At 50.9% G+C, this 25788-nt stretch overlaps 1 protein-coding gene across 1 annotated transcript; it reads left to right on the top strand.

Moving 5' to 3' along the window:
- The first annotated feature begins 69 nt into the window (after positions 1 to 69).
- On the top strand, positions 70 to 19679 carry LOC119955921 (adiponectin-like). The gene is made up of 2 exons (XM_038782578.1): positions 70 to 193; positions 19002 to 19679. Exons 1-2 carry the CDS (start codon positions 70 to 72, stop codon positions 19400 to 19402), a joined length of 525 nt encoding a protein of 174 aa, XP_038638506.1. The 3' UTR covers positions 19403 to 19679.
- Positions 19680 to 25788: the final 6109 nt, after the last annotated feature.

Genomic DNA, 25788 nt, shown 5'->3' with positions numbered 1-25788 from the left:
GAGTTTAACTCTGAACCTAACCCCGTGCTTTACCTGTTTACTCATGAATGCTTCCTCATACCTGAATCCATGGAGAAGTTGTATCGACCAGATTTTTTCTCCTCTGTGCAGCAGGCTACATCCGATGATGATCGAGAATTGCTAAAGGCACTGGTGGATCAAATCGCAGCTTTGGAAGATATGGAACATGAGGGTAAGTTCGAGAATTGAACCACATATTATTATGGGAAAAGAAGGTGCAGCTTATATTGCTGTGGAGTGTTTCGCCGTTTCACAACCTGTTTCAGAGTTTTGCTGGTAATGATGCACATGTTTGAGGTGAATGAATTATTTTAACATAGGAAGTTCGTAATCGGCAGTTAAGTTTCTTGAAATTGAAATGAGGGAAAACTTAAATCAATAATCTCTTGGTTAGGCTGGGGCTCAATATGAAGATCCAGTGTGGAGTTTTGAATCATATCATAGAATTTACCCCTAGCGTCTGCACGGCCCTTAGAACATAGAACATACAGTGCAGAAGGCAATTGGAGAGAGCACCCTACCCAAGCCCACACCCCCACCTCCACCCTATCCCCATAACCCCACCCCACCTTTTTGGACACTAAGGGCAATTTATCATGGCCAGTCCACCTAACCCGCACATCTTTAGACTGTGGGAGGAAACCGGAGCACCCGGAGGAAATACACGCAGACACGAGGAGAACTTGCAGACTTCTCATAGACAGTGACCCAAGACCGGGATTCGAACCTAGGACCCTGGCACTGTGAAGCAACTGTGCTAACCACTATGCTACCGTGCTACCCCCAAAAAGGGAGATGATCCTTCAACTTTTTGAGGAGTGTTGGTAAAGGAAATTTGATGGATGTTGTCTTGTGGATTTTTCAGAAGCATTGTCGAGGTGCCAAATAAATAGCTCAGTAGCAATATTTAAATAACTTGGACATTGAACACTGAGTAAAACGCCACGTGCTGTATTGACAGGCTCAGGCCATTGCCTGAGGCCTGCCCACTAATGCCCTGCCCCCGACCGGCTGAGTTCACGACGGCTTGGGTCTCTCATGGTCTCACCCGTTGGACTCAGTCCAGCACCGCTACAGTTAGGGGAGGGTCAATCCGTGCGCAGGAGCGGTCATTATTCGAGACTGGGGACACTGTGTGGGGGGTCCAGAGTGTGCGAGCCGGCCGAAGGGGTAACTGTTTTGTGGGTCGGGTCATGTAGGAAGACGCGCCATGCAGGAAGGCACGACTGCCTTCGCTGTGTGCATGTGCGGCCACAAAGCCGGCAGTTCTCTGTGGTGTATCGGCAGCTGGAGCCGGGTGCTCTATGGTGCTGTCATGCTAGCCCCCAGAAAAATTGGGGATCAGTCGGTCGTTTTGTACCAGTTTTTGTGGCATTAAACATCACCGTTCCCACGGCAACATAGGGACAAAGCCCCAGAATCGCAGAATCCAGCCCTGTGTGTGTGAGAAAGAGAGAGAGGCGGTGTGTGAGGGAGAGAGGCGGTGTGTGAGGGAGAGAGGCTGTGTGTGAGGGAGAGCCCCTTTACCCCGCTGGGCAACAGCCCCTTTACCCCGCTGGGCAACAGCCCCTTTACCCCCCTGGGCAACAGCCCCTTTACCCCCCTGGGCAACAGCCCCTTTACCCCCGCTGGCCCACAGCCCCTTTACCCCCCTGGCCAAGGGCCCCTTTACCCCCCTTGCCAAGGGCCCCTTTACCCCCCTGGCCAACAGCCCCTTTACCCCTGTAGTCATCCACGGGAGGCAGGAGTTCTGTCACCACACCAATATTTATTTACAATAACGATATTACAGGAGCAGCTACAAACAGTGCTGCTAGCAGTCCAGTCAACTTAAGACTGGCTCACAAAGCCTACACAGGTGATTATAAGGGCCCCCTCAATGAGCTATCATTGAGGGAGCTCATACTCCAATTGGCCAACCAATAAAGCCAATTGGAGTTCATTACACCCCTCCCCCCCAAGGTCCGAGGAATTCCTGCCAGCTGGCATTCCTCTGAGCTTCTTCCTACTCCTCATGTCTGGGTCTGTCACCTCTGTGTCATCCGCCGGTCGTTCTCGAAGTGGGCGGGATGTACCTTATAGGTGCCCGTCTTTTCCTTGACGACCTCCTTGGAAGTTGTTCTTCCTCCTCCTCGTGGAGAGGTGTCGCGGCGGCCTCGTCGAGTGTGTCCATCTCCGACTCTGATGACTGGATGACGGGGTCTGGAGAAATTGCTCGGGGCTGGGGTGTGGGTATCCTTTCTGTCTGGGCTATCCCAGCTTGAGGCGGTCCTGCTTCGCCTGCCTCCAGGTGTGGATCCGCTGCCCTTATTTGGTCTAGGTGTTTCTTCAGCACCTTCCCTCCTATTGAAACCTCATAGGATATGGGCCCTGTTTGGGACTCTACCGTGCCTTTGACCCAAGTTGGTCCATTCCCATAATTCTTGACCCAAACCGGTGCCCCCACCTGGAAATGTCTCTGCTGCCGACTATTATCATGCCCCCTGCGTTGGGCCTCCTGTTGTTTCTCCACTTTCCCCGTTAAATTTGGGAAAAGGAGACTCAGCCTCGTTCGCAGCCGCCTTCCCATTAAGAGTTCAGCTGGCGGTATGCTCATTGTGGAATGCGGTGTGGTCCTGTAATCAAACAGCCAGCGGGAGAGCTTTGTGTCTATTGACGCTGCCGGCTGCTTTGTGAGTCCCGCATTAAGTGTCTGGACCGCTCTCTCTGCCATGCCGTTGGTCGCTGGATGGTAAGGGGCCGTTTTTATGTGACGGACTCCGTTTTCCTTCAGGAATTTTCCAAATTCCCCACTCGTGAATGCCGTTCCGTTGTCCGACACCAATACCTCCGGAAGTCCATGTGTTGCAAACGAGGCCCTGAGCTTTTCAATTGTCGATGCTGTGCTTGCCGTGTTTACCCGGTGGACGTCCAACCATTTGGAGTGGGCATCCACTATCACCAAAAACATTGAGCCCATGAAAGGGCCAGCATGGTCAATATGCAGGCAGGTCCACGGTCTGCCTGGCCATTCCCACGGGTGCAATGGTGCCGCTGGTGGCACTCTTTGCCCCTGTTGGCACTCCTGGCACCGACGTACCAAGGCTGCTATGTCTGTGTCCAAACCTGGCCACCAAACGTAGCTTCGAGCTAGCATCTTCATTTTAGACACCCCTGGGTGTCCGTGATGTGACTCAGTTAAGATTGCCTGACGGCCCTGAGCTGGGACGATTACCCGGCTCCCCATAATAGGATACCGTCTTCTACGGTTATTTGGTCCCTTCTGCTCCAGTATGGGTGCATCTGGGGCTCCACTGATCTTTCCAGTTCCCCTGTTAGCAGAAAATGCTTCATCTTGGCTAAAACTGGGTCTTTTTGCGTCCACAACCGAATATGTTGTGCGTCTACTGGTAGGGTGTCCAAAAAATTTAGAGTCATTACTGTCTCCTCTACTTTTGGTATTTGCGGCGGAGTGTCCGGGAGGGGGGTCTGCTCAAAGCATCTGCAGGTGCTACTCGCGTTCCCGGTCTGTGCTCCATACGCCGCCAGTAGCAACGCCCAGCGTTGGATTCTAGTTGATGCAATCTGAGGTATTGACTTGTCTTCTTTTAATAACCCTAATAACGGCTTATGGTCCGTCACTATGGTGAATTTCCGCCCGTACAGATACTGGTGAAATTTTTTTAGTGCGAATATCACCGCCAGTCCTTCCTTCTCGATTTGGGCGTACTTCCTCTCAGCCATCACCAAGGTCCTCGAAGCATAGGCTATTGGCCGTTCTTCCGCATTCCTTCCTCTCTGGGCTAAGACGGCTCCTACCCCGTAGGGGGATGCATCACAAGTGACCACCAACTCCTTCCTTGGGTCATAATGCTCTAGGACATTTCCGGATGACAGCTGTTCCTTAATGTCCCTAAATGCTCAGTTTTGGCGGGTGGACCATTTCCATTCTTGCGCCTTTTTTAGTAGCTGGTGGAGGGGTTCTAGGATGGATGCCCTATTTTCAATAAATTTTCCATAATAGGTGACCAACCCTAGAAATTATCATAACTCCTGGACCGTGGTGGGAGCTGGGGCTTCTTTTATTGCCCTTACTCTGTCTTCTAATGGATGTAAGCCTGACTCGTCTACTTTATATCCCAGGTACGTCACTTGTGGGGCCAGAAAAACACATTTTTCCCTTTTTAGCCGTACGCCTGCCTTTGCGAAACGCCTGAGAACTTCCTCCAGGTTCCCTGTTTGTCCTACCCGTGATTAAGACATCCAAATAAATCGCCACCTGCGGTAGTCCCTGCAGAATATTTTCCATCGTACGCTGGAATATAGCGCAGGCTGATGACACTCCAAAAGGTAGCCCAGTATAACGAAAAAGACCCTTCAGTGTGTTGATCGTAGCGAACTTCTGGGAGCCCTTGTCCAGTTTTAACTGCAGGTAGGCGTGGCTCATATCTAGTTTCGTGAACAAAACCCCACCTGCCAATTTGGCATATAGGTCATCTATTTTCGGGATTGGGTATTTGTCCAGCAGTGCGTATTTGTTTACTGTCTGTTTGAAATCTCCACAGAGACGTATCGAGCCGTCTGGCTTCAAAATTGGTACCACCGGCGCTGCCCATTCCGAGAACTGTACTGGTCTGATAATGCCGTTGCGCCATAACCTTTCTATTTCGTCATCTACTTTCTTCCTTAATGCAAAAGGTACCGACCTGGCCTTACAAAATTTCGGAAGGGCTTTTGGGTCCACGTGCAAAGTTGCTTTGGCGCCTATGATTTTCCCCAAACCTTCCTGGAAGACCTCCGGGTATTTTTGGAGTACTCCACTCAACTGCCCGCTTCCACTCTGGAAAATTTTCATCCAGTCAAATTTCAGGTCTTTCAGTTCCGTCCAATTAAGCTCGGTCCGGAGCCCTCTATTATCGTCAACGGTAATCTGAGCAATTGTTTCTCATATTCCACAGGTACATGAGTCGTGCATAGAACTTCCAGGGGTACCCCGTGTAGGTTTTAAGTTTCGTCGATGTTTTTGTTAGGGTTAGTGGCTGGAGTCCATCTTTGATTTTTCTAAATGCTGCCACTCCCATTACTGATACGGCCGCACCCGTGTCTATTTCCATTATTGTCGGCCGCCCGTTCACCCGTGGGGTAATCCTAATGGGTTCTGCTTTCTTTGTTGTAATATTATATAATTGTTCCCCTTCGGAGGAGGATGGGGCATCTAGGTTGTGTACTTCCCTGCGTCCCCACCTGCTATTCCTCTTTTGCCACCTCCTTCTAGGGTTTCTGTCGTTGTTACCCCACTCTGTCTGGTGCCAGAAACGCTCCTTCTCTGTTGGGGGAGCCTCAGCCGGTACTTCCCTCTGTCTCCAGTTAGTCCTGGCAGACTTGGGTGCAGTTCTGGGGTTTTCCTTTTTCCCTCTATTCCTCAGGTTTTTCCTGAGAGCGGGTATCTGGTAGCAGGACCCGTTGTGGTAGTCCCTCTCACAGGTATCTACCTCCATTGGCGTGCCCTGTAGTTCTTGCGCCCCACTTGCTGCCTTTTCTAGGGACAGTGCGAGCTGTAACGCCTGCCTGAAGTCTAGCTCCGTTTCCGCCAACAGGCGTTTCTGTATTGTGAGGTCATTTATACCACACACTAACCGGTCCCGAAGCATTTCATTTAGCGTTGGGCCGAACTCACATTTTTCCGCCAGGCTTCTCAGGCGGGTCAAGAAATTCATGACTGACTCCCTGTCTTCCCGCTTCGCTGTGTAGAATCTGTACCTACGCAGAATGAGGGGTGGTTTTGGGTCGTAGTGCTCTTTCACCAATTCCGTTATTTCTTGGAAAGTTTTCGTGTCCGGCGCATCGGGATAAGTCAGACTACGTATAATGGCGAAAGCGGAGGGTCCGCACGCCGACAGCAGGATAAGCCGTCTCCTTTCGTCCGTCAGTATATCATTTGCCCGGAAGAAGTAACACATTCTCTCCACATACTGGGACCAGTCCTCAATAGCCGGGTCGAATGCCTCTAACCTCCCAAAAAACGGCATTTTTAAAATGGCAAGGCTTACCCTCCGAGTGCGGCAGCTGGTCTCCGCAAAATTCGTAGTTTACCTCGTCGCCACTGTAGTAATCCATGGGAGGCAGGAGTTCCGTCACCACACCAATATTTATTTACAATAACGATATTACAGGAGCAGCTACAAACAGTGCTGCTAGCAGTCCAGTCAACTTAAGACTGGCTCACAAAGCCTACACAGGTGATTATAAGGGCCCCCTCAATGAGCTATCATTGAGGGAGCTCATACTCCAATTGGCCAACCAATAAAGCCAATTGGAGTTCATTACAACCCCCCTGGCCAACAGCCCCTTTACCCCCCTGGCCAACAGCCCCTTTAACCCCCCTGGCCAACAGCCCCTTTACCCCCCTGGCCAACAGCCCCTTTACCCCCCTGGCCAACAGCCCTTTTAACCCCCTGGCCAACAGCCCCTTTACCCCCCTGGCCAACAGCCCCTTTACCCCCATGGCCAACAGCCCCTTTACCCCCCTGGCCAACAGCCCCTTTACCCCCCTGGGCAAGGGCCCCTTTATCCCCCTGGCCAACAGCCCCTTTACCCCCCTGGCCCACAGCCCCTTTACCCCCTTGGCCCAGAGCCCCTTTACTCCCCTGGCCCACAGCCCCTTTACCCCCCTGGCCCACAGCCCCTTTACCCCCCCAGCACACAGCCCCTTTACCCCCCTGGCCAACAGCCCCTTTACCCCCCCCCGGCCCACAGCCCCTTTACCCCCCTGGCCCACGGCCCCTTTACCCCCCTGGCCAACAGCCCCTTTACCCCCCTTTACCCCCCCCAGCCAACAGACCCTTTACCACCCTGGCCATCAGCCCCTTTACCCCCCTGGCCAACAGCCCCTTTACCCCCCTGGCCAACAGCCCCTTTACCCCCCCCTCCCCGGCCCACAGCCCCTTTACCCCCCTGGCCCACGGCCCCTTTACCCCCCTGGCCAACAGCCCCTTTACCCCCCTGGCCAAGGGCCCCTTTACCCCCCTGGCCAACAGCCCCTTTACCCCCCCTGGCCAACAGCCCCTTTACCCCCCCTGGCCAACAGCTCCTTTACCCCCCCCTGGCCAAGGGCCCCTTTACCCCCCTGGCCAAGGGCCCCTTTACCCCCCCCCCCCGGCCAAGGGCCCCTTTACCCCCCTGGCCAAGGGCCCCTTTACCCCCCTGGCCAAGGGCCCCTTTACCCCCCCCCCCCGGCGAACAGCCCCTTTATCCTACCCACCTCCAAACAACCCCCAACATTTTAAATACAAAGTAAGAAAGAAAAAAGAGTCGCAATCATTTAGGGGCAGCAGGGTAGCATGGTGGTTAGCATAAATGCTTCACAGCTCCAGGGTCCCAGGTTCGATTCCCGGCTGGGTCACTGTCTGTGTGGAGTCTGCACGTCCTCCCCCTGTGTGCGTGGGTTTCCTCCCACAGTCCAAAGATGTGCGGGTTAGGTGGATTGGCCATGCTAAATTGCCCGTAGTGTCCTAATAAAAAAAAAAGTAAGGTTAAGGGGGGGGGGGGTTGTTGGGTTACAGGTATAGGGTGGATACATTGGTTTGAGTAGGGTGATCATGGCTCGGCACAACATTGAGGGCCGAAGGGCCTGTTCGGTGCTGTACTGTTCTATGTTCTATATTCTATCATTCCGTACATAAATACCAGTAACCTATACATTCCAAACCCCCCCCCCTCTAATGTTTGATGTCATTCAATTCTTGAAAGTGCATGATAAACAAAGTCCATGAATTGTAGAACCCTTCCATCTTTCCCCTCAACTTGATCTTCACTTTCTCGAGCGGTAAGAACTCCCCAGCCACGCCGAAGCACAGGGCGGAGAAACTGACCTCCACCCCAACAGCACCTTCCTTCGGGCGATCAGCGAGGCGATCCGCACCATCTCTGCCTCTGCAACCCTGGCTGGTCCGACACCCTGAATATGGCTTCTACCGTGAAGCCATATTCTACCCTCTAATACCCCTCCAGTTTTGGACAGATCTTAAACATCTGAACGTGATTTGCAGGGCCCCCCTCACAGCGTTCATAAACATTCTCCGCCCCCTCAAAGAGTCAGCTCATCCTTGTCCTCGTGAGGTGCGCTCTATACACCTCCTCCAACTGTATCAGCCCCAAACTCGCACATGGCATTCACCCTCCTGAGCACCTTACACCACAACCCCTCCTCCATACCCTCCCCCAATTCTTCCTCCCACTTCGCCTCCAGTGATACCTTGTTTTCCCCCAGAATCACCCATAAGTCACTGACACATCCATTCCCGCTGTCGTCAATACCTCCTCCAACAGTGTGGGGGCCGACGCCATCGGAAAGCTCTGTAACCCACCTTGTCGAAATCTCGGGCCTGCATATACCTAAATAGCTCCCCCTGCCCCAATGCATATTTCTCCCCCACTCCTCCAGCCTCACAAAGCGGGCCCCAGAGACAAACGTGATGGCCAAAGGATCAACCGCAAACAACAGAGGGAATTAGGACATCCCTGCCTAGTCCCGTGGTGCAGAGCAAAATACCCCAAACTCATGCTATTCATGCGGACTCTCGCCCTTGGCTCACTGCACAGTAATCTTACCCACTCCACAAATCGCGGCCCAATCCCAAACCGCAATAAAACCGCCTTCAAATACCCCACTCTACCCGGTCTAACGCATTCTTGGTATTCAGTGCCACCACTACCTCCATCTCCCTCCCCTCCGCCGGTGCCATAACCACATTAAATAACCTAATATTTGAAAAGAGCTGTCTCCCTTTCACAAACCCCATCTGATCTTCCCCTATCACCTTTGGGAGGCACTCCTCCAACCTACCCGACAACAGCTTCGTATCCACATGCAAGAGGGATATGGGCCTATACGACCGAGACTCTGTTGGATCCTTATCCTTCTTTAGCAGCAAGGAGATCGATGCCTGCCTCAAAGGCTGTGGCAACACCCCCTTCCCTATCACCTCCTCAAACATCCCCACCACCAGCGGCGCCAACTTATCCCGAACTTTGGTATAGTACTCCACCGGAAACCCATCTGGCCTTGCTACATTTCCCGACTGCTTCCTCCCAATCTCTTTGTGGTCCCTTTGTTCAAGAAGGGGAGTAGAGATAACCCCAGTAACTATAGGCCAGTGAGCCTAACGTCTGTGGTGGGTAAAGTCTTGGAGAGGATTATAAAAGATACGATTTATAATCATCTAGATAGGAATAATATGATTAGGGATAGTCAGCATGGTTTTGTGAAGGGTAGGTCATGCCTCACAAACCTTATCGAGTTCTTTGAGAAGGTGACTGAACAGGTAGACGAGGGTAGAGCAGTTGATGTGGTGTATATGGATTTCAGTAAAGCATTTGATAAGGTTCCCCACGGTCGGCTATTGCAGAAAATACGGAGGCTGGGGATTGAGGGTGATTTAGTGATGTGGATCAGAAATTGGCTAGTTGAAAGAAGACAGAGGGTGGTGGTTGATGGGAAATGTTCAGAATGGAGTTCAGTTACGAGTGGCGTACCACAAGGATCTGTTCTGGGGCCGTTGCTGTTTGTCATTTTTATAAATGACCTAGAGGAGGGCGCAGAAGGATGGGTGAGTAAATTTGCAGACGACACTAAAGTCGGTGGAGTTGTAGACAGTGCGGAAGGATGTTGCAGGTTACAGAGGGACATAGATAAGCTGCAGAGCTGGGCTGAGAGGTGGCAAATGGAGTTTAATGTGGAGAAGTGTGAAGTGATTCACTTTGGAAAGAATAACAGGAATGCGGAATATTTGGCTAATGGTAAAATTCTTGGTAGTGTGGATGAGCAGAGGGATCTCGGTGTCAATGTACATAGATCCCTGAAAGTTGCCACCCAGGTTGATAGGGTTGTGAAGAAGGCCTATGGTGTGTTGGCCTTTATTGGTAGAGGGATTGAGTTCCGGAGCCATGAGGTCATGTTGCAGTTGTACAAAACTCTAGTACGGCCGCATTTGGAGTATTGCGTACAGTTCTGGTCGCCTCATTATAGGAAGGACGTGGAAGCTTTGGAACGGGTGCAGAGGAGATTTACCAGGATGTTGCCTGGTATGGAGGGAAAATCTTATGAGGAAAGGCTGATGGACTTGAGGTTGTTTTCGTTAGAGAGAAGAAGGTTAAGAGGTGACTTAATAGAGGCATACAAAATGATCAGAGGGTTAGATAGGGTGGCCAGCGAGAGCCTTCTCCCGCGGATGGAGGTGGCTAGCACGAGGGGACATAGCCTTAAATTGAGGGGTAATAGATATAGGACAGAGGTCAGAGGTGGGTTTTTTTACGCAAAGAGTGGTGAGGCCGTGGAATGCCCTACCTGCAACAGTAGTGAACTCGCCAACATTGAGGGCATTTAAAAGTTTATTGGATAAGCATATGGATGATAAGGGCATAGTGTAGGTTAGATGGCCTTTAGTTTTTTTCCATGTTGGTGCAACATCGAGGGCCGAAGGGCCTGTACTTCGCTGTATTGTTCTATGTTCTTCCTTTATCTCCTGCTCCCCTACCGACCTCCTCAATGTGGCCCTATCCTCCTCCCCCAACCTCGGGTATTCCAAACCATCCAGTAATTCCTGCATCACCCTATCATCCCCCGGTGGCTCCGAACAATCGCTCAGAAAACACCTCAAGCACCCTATTAATCTGGTCCGGGGCCACCACCGGCTTCCTCGTCCTATCTCCCACCTGAATAATTTCCCTCACTACCTCCTCCCTCCGACGTTGATCTGCCAACAGTCTCCATCTCTCCATACTCATAAACTGCCCCCGTCGCCAGCCTCAATTGGCGCACCGCCTTCCTTATGGACAGCCGGTCAAAACTCGCCTGCAGCTCCTTCCTCTTTTCCAAAAGTATTGGATCCACATCCTCTGCATACCTCCTGCCTACCTCCAACATCCCGTCTATCAACCTTTGTCACTCCACCCTCTCCTCTTACTCTACCTTTGTCTTTAACATTATCACCTCCCCCCACACCACCGCCTTCAGAGCTTCCCTACCACCGGCTGCGAAACCTCCCCTGTACAATTAAACCCCACATATTCCTCAATTACTTTCCCAATCTTATCACAAAACCCTCAGTCCCCCAACAGCCCCACATTCAATCTCCACCCTGACCTCTGCACTACCCCCTTATCCAACACCACATCCACCCAATGTGGTGCATGATCCGATATTGCAATTGCTGAATATTTCGACCCCTTAACCCCGCCCAACAGCGTCTTCCCCACCACAAAAAAAATCTATTCTCGAATAGACCATATGGACCAAAGAGAAAACTAAATACTCCCGCTCCCTTGGGTGCAAAAGCCTCCAAGGGTTCACTCATCCCATTTCCTCCCGAAGTCCAGTCAAAGCCTTCGCCCCCCGATTGGGCGAGCGGCCCAACCTGTCCAATCTTGTCTCCTGCACGAAGTTGCAGTCTTCATCCACTATCAACTCAAGCAAGTCGGGGATGGCCCCACACACCTTCTTCGCAAACCGTACATCGTCCCGGTCAGGGCCAAATATGCTTACCAACGCCACCAACCTCCCCTCCAATGCACTGTCACTATCACACACCTACCTCCTTGATCTGCTACCACTTTCTCCATTTGGAACCACACTCTTTTACTAACCAGGACCGTAACCCCCCCACCCACCCCCCTCCCCATGCCCAGCCATCAAAACCCGAGTGAAACACCTGACTAACCCAGCCCTTCCCAAGCCTTACCGATCCTTCGCCCTCAAGTGAGTCTGCTGCAGCATCATAAGGTCCGCCTTCAAGCTCTTCAGGACCGCTAAGCACCCTTGACATCGTCACTGGGCCTCCCAACCCATCACGTTCCACGTTCCAGCCTCACAGGAGGTCTCCTCCCTCTCCCCTCCTTCCTATCCCCCATCATCATAACTCCGGACCCTGCCCTCTGGGCCTTACCAGCCCCTATCCATTGTTAACTTTGAACCCCTCCCCCCTCTCGAAAAAACCCCCCACCCAGTATCGACCCATCCCCCCCCCCCACCTCTCCCGTTTACCCTTCTAGTCTCATCGAAACCTGCTCACCAGGCCCCAATATCCGTAATCTCGCCCCTTCCCACACCTCCGTTCACTAGCCGACTAAAGCTTTATCGTGCTCAGTCCCAGAAAAACAACTAGAATAAAACCCCGCATATCCCAAGCAAAATACACATCTTAGAAAGAACCATCGCTACAAAGAACTTAACCACTATAACAGCATGGAGTAAAAACATAAACCAAAACTGCATTTATACACTCTCTCAATTCCCCTTCCACAGTCCAAAACTCATCTTCAGCCTCATTCCTTACTTCCGTCCCAAGCCTCCTGCCTTCACAAACGCCTCTGCTGACTCCACTGTCTCAAAATACAAGTCTCTGGAGTTGTAGGTCACCCTCAACTTTGCTGGATTCACTTCTCCAAACCACACCCCACTGTTGTACAATGTCTTCTTCGGCCGAAAACCGTTCACCTCCTTGCCAGTTATCATAGAATTTATAGTGCAGAAGGAGGCCATTCTGCCCATCGAGTCTGCATTGGCCTTGGAAAGAGCACCCTACCTGAGCCCATATCTCCACCCTATCCCCACACCTCCATCCTATTTCCGCAACCCCACCTAACCATTTTTGGACACTAAGGGGCAATTTATCTTGGCTAATCTACCTAACCTGCATATCTGGTGGATTGGCCATGATAAATTGCCCTTAGTATCCAAAATTGCCCTTAGTGTTGGGTGGGGTTACTGGGTTATTGGGATAGAGTGGAGGTGTTGACCTTAGGTGGGGTGCTCTTTCCAAGAGCCGGTGCAGACTCGATGGGCCGAATGGCCTCCTTCTGCACTGTAAATTCTATGATCTATCTTTGGACTGTGGGAGGAAACCGGAGCACCCGGAGGAAACCCACGCACACACACGGGGAGAACGTGCAGACTCCGCACAGACGGTGACTCAAGCCGGGAATCGAACCTGCGACCCTGGAGATGTGAAGCAACTGTGCGAACCACTGTGCTACAGTGCTGCCCTGTGTTTTTTTCAAAAGAATCATAGAATTTACAGTGCAGAAGGAGGCCATTCGGCCCATCGCATCTGCACCGGCTGGTGGAAAGAGAACCCAAGCCCACGCCTCCACCCCATCCCCGTAAACTAACCCCACCTAAACTTTTTTGGACACTAAGGGCAAATTATCATGGCCAATCCACCTAACCTGCACATCTTTGAACTGTGGGAGGAAACCGGGGCACCGGAGGACACACACAGACATGGTGAGGACGTGCAGACTCCGCACAGACAGTGATCCATGTCGGGAACCGAACCTGGGACCCTGGAGCTGTGAATAAACTGTGCTAGCTACTGTGCTACCGTGCTGCCCCACCATCAAGCCCTGGTAAATGCGCACAGGAGCACCAGCTCACTGTACCTTCCACTTCTGCTTCGCCCAGTTCAAAACCTTCTCCTTCATGTGGTACCTGTGAACACAGATGATCACTGCCCTTGGCAGCTCATTCGCCTTTGGTTTAGGCCTCAGCGACCGATGAGCCCGCTCCAGTTCATACGAAGAAGGTTTCTCTCCCTTTCCCATCAACTCTGCCAACATCTTGGCAAAGTACTCCATCAGCCTCGGGCCCTCCACCCCTTTGGTCAAGCCCACAATCCTCACAGTCTGCCGCCTTGAATGGTTTTCCAAGTCCTCCAACTTTGCTCGCAGCCCCTTACTGGCCTCAACCACCCTCTGTAACTTATCCCTCATTGAGGTGAGCTGATTGCCATGCTGCGACATGGCCTCCTCCACTCCCTTCATCTTATCGCCCAGCTCTCACACCTCGGCCGATGTCTTCACCATAGCCACCCATAACGGGGCAATTGCCTTCTCCACCAATGCCTTCAATGCCACCGCCATCTCCTTCCTCAGCTCCATATGCTTTGCAACCTGATCTCCAACTCCAAGGACATCACCTCAGTCATCTTCTCTGCTGTAAGTATTGCAGCCCCACCCAGCAACCCAGACTCCACCATCTTGCCACCTCCGGGGCTGGCCCTTTCACTCGACGATGATCCCTCACTCCCTCCCTTCATCACGGTCGTTTTCCTCTTGACTCTTCGACATTCTTCGCCTTCTTTATGCCTTCCTACACCCATACATTCACAAATTGCCCCTGGGACTGGACATTAAAACTCTTAAAAACAAGCCTCGAACAGGAGCCACCCAACGAGTGGCTTCCCCTCTACATGCCGCCACCGGATGTCTCCTCCTCGAGCTACTATAAGTGCGGCTATCCTCTTGTACGACTCACTACCAACTGCCGATGTCTCAAGTCACATGGTAGATTTCTATCACCACATGCTGGTCGGAAGTTGTATTGATAACTCTATACAGAATTGTGCACAGCAGATCAAGACAAGAGAGGCTGTGGGTGAGTGAGAGAGAAGCTATGTGAGAGAGGTAGAGAGACTGTGTGTGAATGTGTGTGTGTGAGAGAGAGAGGCTGCGTGAGAGGGAGAGAGAGGCTGCGTGTGAAGGAGAGAAAGGCTGCGTGTGAAGGAGATAGGCTGTGTGTGTATCTGAGAGGCTGTGAGTGTGTGTCTGAGAGAGAGGCTGTGTGAGTAAGATAGAGAGGCTGTGTGTGTCTGAGAGGCTGTGAGTGTGTGTCTGAGAGAGAGGCTGTGTGTGTGTGTCTGAGAGAGAGGCTGTGAGTGTGTGTCTGAGAGGCTGTGTGTGTGTGTCTGAGAGAGAGGCTGTGTGAGTAAGATAGAGAGGCTGTGTGTGTCTGAGAGGCTGTGAGTGTGTGTCTGAGAGAGAGGCTGTGTGTGTGTGTCTGAGAGAGAGGCTGTGAGTGTGTGTCTGAGAGGCTGTGTGTGTGTCTGAGAGGCTGTGAGTGTGTGTCTGAGAGGCTGTGAGTGTGTGTCTGAGAGAGAGGCTGTGTGTGTGTGTCTGAGAGAGAGGCTGTGAGTGTGTGTCTGAGGCTGTGTGTGTGTCTGAGAGGCTGTGAGTGTGTGTCTGAGAGGCTGTGAGTGTGTGTCTGAGAGAGAGGCTGTGTGTGTGTGTGTCTGAGAGAGAGGCTGTGAGTGTGTGTCTGAGAGGCTGTGTGTGTGTCTGAGAGGCTGTGAGTGTGTGTCTGAGAGGCTGTGAGTGTGTGTCTGAGAGGCTGTGAGTGTGTCTGAGAGGCTGTGAGTGTGTGTCTGAGAGGCTGTGAGTGTGTGTCTGAGAGGCTGTGAGTGTGTGTCTGAGAGGCTGTGAGTGTGTGTCTGAGAGGCTGTGAGTGTGTGTCTGAGAGGCTGTGAGTGTGTGTCTGAGAGGCTGTGTGTGTGTCTGAGAGGCTGTGAGTGTGTGTCTGAGAGGCTGTGAGTGTGTGTCTGAGAGGCTGTGAGTGTGTCTGAGAGGCTGTGAGTGTGTGTCTGAGAGGCTGTGAGTGTGTGTCTGAGAGGCTGTGAGTGTGTGTCTGAGAGGCTGTGAGTGTGTGTCTGAGAGGCTGTGAGTGTGTGTCTGAGAGAGAAGCTGTGTGAGTAAGATAGAGGCTGTGTGTGTGTAAGAGATTGTGTGTGAGAGAGAGAGACTGTATGTGAACAAAAAATATGTATGAGAGATGAAAGCTGCTGCGATTCACTTACCCTGCCGGCAGCGCACCTCTGCCCGTGGGTTTCCAGAGAGCGAGTGGTGGCTTCAATGGGAAATTCCATTGACAAGCGGCAAGAAGACTGAATCCTGCTGTCAGCAAATGCTGCGTGCCGAGAAACACACAGCTGTTTGACCTGAGAATCCAGCCCAAAGTGTGTGTGCTTCCTTTGGGTGTGAGTCTGATATGAGAATCGAGCTCTCTCCAGCAGCACTCCAGTCACAGTGGTTAGCACTGTTGCTTCACAGTGCCATGGTCCGAGGTTCAATTCCCGGCTTGAATCTGTCTGTGCGGAGTCTGCACGTTCTCCCCGTGTCTGCTTGGGTTTCCTCCGGGTGCTCCGGTTTCCTCCCACAAGTCCTGAAAGACGTGATTAGGTAATTTGGACATTGTGAATTCTCCTCTGTCAATCCAACCTGAACAGGTGCTGAAGTGTGGTGACTAGGGGTTTTTCAGTCACCTCATTGCATTGTTAATTTAAGCCTACTTGTGACACTAATAAATATTATTATTATTAAATGAATCTGTGACCATAAACAGCATCACTTCTTCCCATTAAAAATGACAAAATGTTAAAACTTAAATATTTGTTGAGAGGCAACTTTAATAAGGAATACATGTCAGAGATAGAATTGTTTTTGTCTATTGACCCCTATTGAGCAAAAACAGTCAACTTTTTGTGGTTTAATTCTTCACCATAATAAGAATGGTTGTCAGGAATTCAGTCAATAGGTTCCGTGGTTGGAGAAGTCGGGGTAATCCTCGACTAGCAGATTTGGCAGACAGGTAGAATTTAATACAGAGATACGTGAGATGATGTAATTGGACAGAAGGGGCTGCATGGGGTAATACAGAGTTAATGACACAGAGCTGGGGGTGCATGTACACAGGGCCCTGAATGTGGCTTGGCCAATTGAGAGAGTGGTTAGTAAATCATAGAATCAGGAGTGCAGAAGGAGGCCATTCGACCCATCAAATCTGTACAGGCCCTTGGAAAGAGCACTCCTCTTAAGCCCACACCTCCACCCTACCCCCATAACCCAGTAACCACACCTAACCTCTCGGGCACTAAGGACAATTTATCATGGTCAATCCAACCAACCTGCACATCTTCGGACTGTGGGAGGAAACTGGAGCACCCGGAGGAAACCCACGCAGGCACTGGGGAGAACGTGCAGACTCCACAGGGTCCCTGGAGCTGTGAGGCAGCAGTGCTAACCACTGTGCCACCGATAAAATAGAGGTACTGAGTACGAAAGCAGGCATGATGAATGTCTATAACCCTCTGGTTAGGGTACAGTATTGTGTCCAGTCAACCTGCAAAGCCACTGGGATAGAGCAGGGGAATGAAGGAATGGAGTAAACTGCACTGATCTATGGAGAGTCAGTGGGCAGCACAGTAGCATTGTGTATAGCACAATTGCTTCACAGCTCCAGGGTCCCAGGTTCAATTCCCGGCTTGGGCCTCTGTCTGTTCGGAGTCTGCATGTTCTCCCCGCGTCTGCGTGGGTTTCCTCCGGGTGCTCCGGTTTCCTCCCACAGTCCAAAGATGTGTAGGTTAGGTGGATTGGCGGTGATAAATTGCCCTTAGTGTCCAAAATTGCCCTTAGTGTTGGGTGGAGTTACTGGGTTATGGGGATAGGGTGGAGGTGTTGACCTTGGGTAGGGTGCTCTTTCCAAGAGCCGGTGCAGACTCGATGGGCCGAATGGCCTCCTTATAATTTGTAATTCCTCTATAATTATATGAAACACGGAATTCGTTCCAGAAAGATCCTACTCTCAACATGACCCCCATCATCAGCCATAGAAACGAGTATCACTGGCTAAGCCACCATTTATTGTCCATCCCTAATTGCCCTTGAGGCAGTGGTGGTGAGCTGCTTCTTGAATGGCTGCAGTCCCTGTGGTGTAGGTCCACCCCTGTGTTGTTAGGGAGAAGGATCCAGGATGTTGACCCAGCGACAGTGAAGGAACGGCCGATATATTTCCTTTTTTTACATACATGTTTTTATTGAATTTTTGGTATACAAAACAGTTATAAATATGAACAAACATTAGGAGATAAAAAAGGAGAGAAAGCAAAAAATAAGCAGTAAAATTGAAACTATTTAAACAAAGATCGGCTCCAACTATTTCAATACCTACATCAGTTTCCTTTCTTTTTCCTCCTTCCAGTATTTGCAGTGGTGATTGTGGTCCCCTGTGTTTCGCGTCACACTGCTTTTTCCTTTGTTCCCCGGGGGTATAAAGTGCTGCCAAAGCAGCCTCCATGAGTTGTGACATCTTGAAGATGGCCCGCATTGCTGCCACTTTGCAGCAGTGGTGGAGGGAGTGAATGTATAGGGTGCCGATCAAGTGGGCCGATCAAGTGAGCTGCTTACGGACGCTGCTCAATTTCGTCAGTGGTTTTTGGAGGCATTATCATCCAGGCAAGTGGGGTGTATTCCATCGCCCTCCTGACTTGGAGCTGGTGGGCAGGTTTTTGGAGAGTGAGGAGGTGAGTTACCCACCGCAGGATTCCTAGCCTCTGACCTGGCACATTATTTATATGGCTGAGTCCGGTTCAGTTTCCGGTCAATGATAACCCTCAGGATGTTGAGAGTGGGAGACTCGGCGATGGTAATGCCATCGAATGCCAAGGGAAGACAGTTCGATTATCTGCTGGTTGACGATGACCATTTCTGGCAAGTCATGCTACAGTTGTACAGAACCTTGGTCAGGCCGCACTTGGGATATTGAGCACAATTCTGGTTGCCACATTACCAGAAGGACGTGGAGGCTTTGGAGAGGGTGCAGAGGAGGATTTTGCCTGGTGTGGAGGGTGTTAGCTATGCGGAGGGGCTGAATAGACTCGGACTGATTTCATCAGAATGATGTTGAGGGGTGACCTGATAGAGGTCTACAAGATTATAAGGGGCATGGATAGAATGGGTGGGCAGGCACTCTTTCCCAGAGTAGAGGGGTCAGTCATCAGGGGGCATAGGTTTAAGGTCTGTGGGGCAACGTTTAGAGGAGATGTGTGAGGCAGTTTTTTTTTACGCAGAGGGTGGTGAGTGCCTAGAACGTGTTGTCAGGGGAGGCTGTGGAAGCAGATAGATTGACGCCGTTCAAAGGTATCTTGACAAACACATGGATAGGATGGGTATAGAGGGATACACCACAAGGAAGTGCTGAGAGTTTTGGCCAAGGTTATCATGACCTGTACAGGCTTGGAGGGACGTAGGGCCTGTGTCTGTGCTGTTCTGTTCTTTGTGCGAATATTCCGTGTGGACTCCTGGAATGCATACAGCATTTCACAGCCTTGGTTGTCTTGTTATTTTTTTGTTATAATGTAGCTAATCTGCTGTTTTCAATTCTCTCTCTCACACAGAGAAACATGACCACCATGCTGCGCTCTTTGCTGTTTCCCTCTCGCAGGATAACGTGGTCCAAACAGGAGTCACTATCGTGTACAACCAGGTTTCTCTGAACCGGGAGGAAGGCTATAACAGCACAACTGGAGTCTTCATCTGCCCTATTGCTGGCGTGTACTTCTTCACCTACAGCTGTCTCCCAGCTGAAGGCGTGGAGACCTCCGTTGCCATCTTCAAGAATGGGGACAGACTCAGCAGCATCGACACCATCCTTCCTGACGGAAGCACCCAGCAGGTCGAGCGCAGCGAGCTGATTCTCCTCCAGAAGGGGGACAACGTGTATGTTATGCTGGAGGTCGGGTCCCTGCTGAACAATCCCGGTTCCTTGAAGTTTACTGGATACCGGATCTCAGATTAAAGCCGGCTCCTCCACCATGCTTTGTGGCCCAGCGCCTGCATTCACTCCATCTTTCCCGTCCACTCACTCTCACCCTTTTCTCCCCTTCCCCTCTGCCAATCTGAAGAGTTGGACATGGCTCTCTCGTCCAGGGTTGGCTTGGGCCTGTGCAGCATCGCAATCCAATTTGTGAAAGTGTAAACAGCAGGAATGTGGAATTGTGTGTTTTCTTTACGTTTCCCCTATCTCTCAAACTCTTTCATTCTGGATCAATAATAAAAGAATCGGTTTAGCATCAGTTTGTGCGTCGAGTTGTGCCTTTGTCGCGTTATTTTCAACAACTTGCATTTAATATTGAGCATTTCACGTTGAAAAACATCCTGAGACACTTCAAAGGAGCTTTGTTAAACACAATCTAATCGTGAGTCACGAAAGCAAATATTAAGGACAGAGCACCAAAGGCTGGGTCAAAGCGTTCGGCATTAAACAGAGTTCCAAATGAGGAGGGAGAGGCAGAGAGATTCAGGGACTGAATTCCAGAGCTCAGGGCCTTGGTAGCCAAAGGCAGATGGTGCCAAATGTGGAGGGATTTCAACCCGAGATGGTAACTAGGCTGGGATTCCGGGAGCACAGATATGCCAGAGAGTTGGAAGAGGCTGCAGAGTGAGGTCATTGCTCCGGAATTCTCAAGCCCCTGAGGGAAATCCGAGGAGATAAGATCATAATCTTTATTGCCACAAGTAGGCTTCCTGCTCCCCTCCTACTCTCTCCTGATAGACCCAGGCTAACAATCTTGGGAAAAGTCATTTTGGTGCTTTACTGAACAAGCTCGCTTGAGAGATGGTGCTGCTATTCATAGAGAACATAGAACATAGAACATTACAGCACAGTACAGGCCCTTCGGCCCACGATGTTGCCCCATCCTGTGAAACCCTTCTAAAGTCCCTCTACACTATTCCCTTATCGTCCATATGCCTATCCAATGACCATTTGAATGCGTTTAATGTTGGCGAGTCCACTACTGCTGCAGGCAGGGCATTCCACGCCCTTACTACTCTCTGAGTAAAGAACCTACCTCTGACATCTGGCCTATATCTATCTCCCCTCAATTTAAAGCTATGTCCCCTCGTGCTGGACATCACCATCCGAGGAAAAAGGCTCTCGATGTCCACCCTATCTAATCCTCTGATCATCTTGTATGCCTCAATTAAGTCACCTCTTAACCTTCTTCTCTCTAACGAAAACAGCCTCAAGTCCTTCAGCCTTTCCTTATATCATCTTCCCTCCATACCAGGCAACATTCTTGTAAATCTCCTCTGTACCCTTTCCAATGCTTCCACATCCTTCCTATAATGTGGCGACCAGAACTGCACACAATATTCCAAATGCGGCCGCACCAGAGTTTTGTACAACTGCAACATGACCTCATGGCTCCGAAACTCAATTCCTCTACCAATAAAAGCTAACACACCGTACGCCTTCTTAACAACCCTCTCAAACTGGTTGGCAACTTTCAGGGATCTATGGACATGGACACCGAGATCTCTCTGCTTGTCCACACTACCAAGAATCTTACCATTAGCCCAGTACTCTACCTTCCTGTTATTTCTTCCAAAATGAATCAACTCACACTTTTCTGCATTAAACTCCATTTGTCAGCCCAGCTCTGCAGCGTATCTATGTCCCTCTGTAACTTGTAACATCCTTCTGCACTGTCCACAACTCCACCGACTTTAGTGTCATCTGCAAATTTACTCACCCATCCTTCGACATAGAACATAACAGCGCAGTACGGGCCATTCGGCCCTCAATGTTGCGCCGACCTGTGAATCCCATATTCTGTCAAAGCAAGGGATTCCTTTCTGAGAATATTTGACAGACGAGTGCTTTAAGGCGTGGATTGTGGAGAATGTAGCGTGATCGAGGGGTGCGGGGAACAGGGGACTTTGGGGTTTCAAACGCTCTCCAACAATGGGGATTTTTCTCACCTGATGTCTGGGTCAGCTGTTATTTATGCCCATGCTGTAGGTGTTGTTCATTAGCCTACATTGATGGTTCAACTCTATCTCCACTTGGAGATAGCTGAGTAGCTTATTCGTGAGGCAGCTGAGAATCACCTACATTGGGTGTGACACAGGAGTGACAGACATTGAAGCAGACAGGATGAGGCCGGCAGGTTTCCTTCCCTAAAGGATATGAGACATAGTGGTACAGTGGTTAGCACTGCTGCCTCACAGCGCCAGGGTCACATGTTTCCTAGGTGGAGGTATGCATGGTTCATGTCCAATTTAGAGAAACAATAGCCCCCAGCCAACATCTCATCTCGGTCTTCCACCCAAGTGGACTGTCTTATCAGGCTTCAGCACCAGGACCACTGATGCTGCCCATTCTGCAAATTGAACTGGGTGAATAATCTCCAAATTCTCCAGCCTGCTCAGCCGGGCGTATGGAACCTGATGGGCCCTGAAATACTTGGGTTAGGCCTCTGGGTCCACATAAACGTTGGCCATTGTCATCTAAGCCTACTTGGATGACCTCCGGGTATTTTCCCAGGACCTCATGCAATCTGCGTGTACCTATTCTAAAGATCTGCTGCCAATCTAGGCACAGCCTCTGTAACCAGTTACAACCCAGATGACTGTGTCCGGGTCCCTGCACCATTACCAATGGTAGTCGAACTGATTGTTGGCCATGGGTAACCGGAGTCGTCATTGCCCCAATAACAGTTAATGGTTCTCCGGCATTCGTTACCAGCCGTGCCTTATTGCCCTTTAGGCTCAGGTGCTGGATCCCCGAACAAATTTTCCAGTACGTTTGTTGTACAATGACCGAGATAGTGGCCCATGTTTCTCTTTCCATATCCAAGGGATGGCCATTCATCTGGAAAGTTATTTTGATCGTGGCTACTTTTGGTGCCATAATGCAATTTAGTTGCATGCAATCATCTACATCAGGCTGGGTTAAATGTAGAGCCCAGGCTCAGGGTAGTTGTGTCACCCAACCAGGACCCCCACATTCACTGTCAATTCTGAAACTCCCAGGCCCCATGGATCCTGCGACCACAACTACAGCATTGTTACGAGTCTTTTTCCTGGATTTCAAGGGAGATGTCTCGTTAGGCTGCAGTGGTTCTTGGCCAGTGGGTCTGACCACGATTGTGCTCAGGTGGCAATTGGGTCTTGGGGGCGGCGATACTCACTGGAATGGGGGGGGGGGGGGGCAGGTAACACTCTGCACATCAATGCCATGGAGCTCTGGATTTCCCGGACTCCCTTTCTCATATCTTCATGTGAGTGGGATGACCCTTTTTAGATCCAAGGACAGTTCCGCCAACAATTGCCATTGGGTCACTATGTTATTAATGCCACACACTAGGCGGTCTCGTAACATCTCCGGGAGGGATGGCCCGTGGTCACAATTCTCCTCCAGCTCGTGAAGGCGTGTCAGGAATTCCATTACCGATTCCCCTAGGGTTTGCACGCCTGTGTTGAACCTGTACCTCTGCACAATCACTGATGTTTTGGGGTCATAAATGGTCTGCAAAAAGCATTACCAACTCATTGCAATCGAATCTGGGGCTGCTGGGTAGGTGAGGCTTTTTAAAAAATATTTTATTGAGGCATTTATATATATATATATTTCAAACACAACCATAAAAAAGGAGGCAAACAGAAATGCAAATAATCAAACCAAATGGATATCTAACACCCCATCGTCCTGCCTCCAGCTCCCCAACCTCCTTTTTATCCCTCCTCTCCCCCCCCTCCCCCACCCACTGCTGACATCTTAACTACTTTCTATTTTCGAAGACGTCGATGAACGGCTGCCATCTTTGGGCAAACCCCTCCACAGCCCCTCTCAAGGTGAACTTTATCTTCTCCGGCCTGAGGAACTCTGCTAGATCGCTCACCCACACCCCAGCTTTCAGTGGCCCCGCCATCCCAATAAGATCTGTCTTTGGCTAGCAGGGAGGCAAAGGCCAATACATCGCCCTCTCTCGCAGTCTGGACTCCTGGGTCCTGCCACTCCAAAGATTGCCACCTGGACTCGGGACCACCTTCACCCTCAAGACCTCTGACATAACGTCAGCAAACCCCCGCCAGAATCCCTCCAGCTTCGGGCTGGCTCCAAACATATGAACATGATTATCAGGCCCACCCACTATCCTCCATCCCTTCAAAAAACCTACTCATCCTGGTCACAATCACATGTGTCCTGTGATCCACTTTAAACTGAATAAGGCTAAGCATAGCACACATAGAGGATGCATTCACCCTCCTCAGAGCCTCCTCCCACAGCCCAGCCTACACCTCCCTTCCTAACTCTTCCTCTCATTTATGCTTCACTACCCCCATCAGGGCTCCCAGTCCATTAACTCTATAGATTTCCAACACTTTACCCTCCCCTACCCGTTCTCGACACCACCTTGTCCTACAGCCCCATGGACGACAGTGGGGAAAGGTTGGCATCTGCTTCCTGACCAAATCCATCACTTGTAAATCCATTCCTGGTGGGCAACTCAAACTGCTCCATCAACCCCTTCAAGCTTGGAACATATAGATCTCCAAACCACTCAATCCCCACCCAGCTCCCCTAGACAAACCAATAATTCCCCCAGATCCTCGAGCCTCAGGTGTTGCCGCCCCTGTCCACACACCCTCAGGGCTGCCAACAGCAACCTGCTTGTACCTGGCTGGTGAGAACGGTAGAGGTGCTGTTGCCCCCAAACTAGAGTCCTTATCAGAGGCTGCCTTCAACAGTTCCCATAGCGACCAATCCCCACTACCCAACCCACTTCCTGACCAAGGTTATGTTCGCCGCCCAATAATAATTCATCAAATTTGGAACAACTAACAACTTCATCGCCTCCGCTCAAGCTGCACCTTCTTAACCCGCAGGGCTTTACCCGCCCAAATAAACCTCGATATCAGTGAATTCACCTTCCAAAAAAAAAAAGATTGGGTGATTCTAGAAAACGAATAAGTGATCTCAGACACTCCCCAGTCAGGAGAACCACCTTCACCAATTGCACCCGTCCCGACGACAGCAGGAGTACATTGCACCTCCTAAAATCCCCTTGCATTTGCTCCACCAACAGAGCCAGATTCAGCTTATGTAGCTGCTCCCGTCCCCACGCCACATGAATGCTCAAATACCTGAAGCTCACTCCCACTACCCTAAACGGCAACTCCCCCCAACCTCCTCTCCTGCCCACTGTAGGTGAGCCGTTTGATCACACTGAAAGTTGGGACTCCGCAGGCAGTCAGGACTATTACCTTTTGCCGTCATCTTCTCCAATACCACTCACCTGGAAGAAATGCCATACTCGTTCGGTATATTGGGCCCAATTGCCATGCCAGTGTCAAAGGCCACAAGCCTTCCAAAAAGCAACACATTTAAATGATCTCCATCTTGCACTCATGTTGATAAATTCAAGAGCGGTTCCAATGTCCAGAATTGCAGCAATGGTCCCATCCTTGTCACCAGTATAAAATGTTCACGACACCATGGAAGGTGATCCTTTTACTTACTAGTCAAAAGCAAATTCTACAATACAGTGCTCAGCACGCAGGTTCCAACCAGGACTGCCGTTCTTGCTGATCTAAATCTGGGCCGGCATTTAAGGGTTGACTTAATGAGCCCAAGTTAATAAGCCTCCGTCCATCAGTGGGGGAGCTTGTAATCCACGAGCTCCACGGAGTGATGAACTGCGTGCTCTCCCTGGGCTTCATGAGGGTTAGCGCCATCTCGCAAATTCTCCACATTTCCCAACTTCCCATCTCACCATTTCACATCAGGATCAGGGAGATCCAGACTGGGGACTGTCTGAGATCACTTATAAACCACTCCCATTGATCAGGAACAGGGAAATCCCAGACTGCAAGTGATTGAGATCACTTTTAAACCACTCGTATAGATCAGATACAGAGAGATCCCACACACCTGTAACCTGATCCTTCCCACCGGGGGACGGCTGAAACCCCGCCCTGCCCCACATGCCAGCCGCCATGGCCAAGTGCCCCGACCACTGAGGCCACCATCCACCCAACCCCTGGGCTGCGTGCGTTGGACAGTCTAATGGTGTCGTTGTATGTTCCCCCGCAATCCCCCCCCCCCACCCCCCAGAGAAGGCTGCGCAAAACCAGCGGGAGCAGTAGGGACCTGAGGGGGGATAACCAGAATTGCACCCCTCACCTTGCCCGAACAGAGGGCAGTGGATGTGGTTGGTGGCCCGGAGGAAAGAGAAGTCACCAAGGTGGATTTCAGCGGCTGACGAGGAAGTGAGGCCCTGCTTAGTTGCGGCTCCCCGCCCACCCCCTCTTCCTCACCCACCGCAACCCACACCCCCTCACCTCACACCCCCCTCAGCTCCCTCCCTTACAGCACAGTGGGTGTATCTACACTCA

Source organism: Scyliorhinus canicula, chromosome 21 (assembly GCF_902713615.1).
Source record: "Scyliorhinus canicula chromosome 21, sScyCan1.1, whole genome shotgun sequence".
NCBI classification, from domain to species: Eukaryota; Metazoa; Chordata; class Chondrichthyes; order Carcharhiniformes; family Scyliorhinidae; genus Scyliorhinus; species Scyliorhinus canicula.
This window is presented reverse-complemented; position numbering and strand designations above follow the sequence as displayed.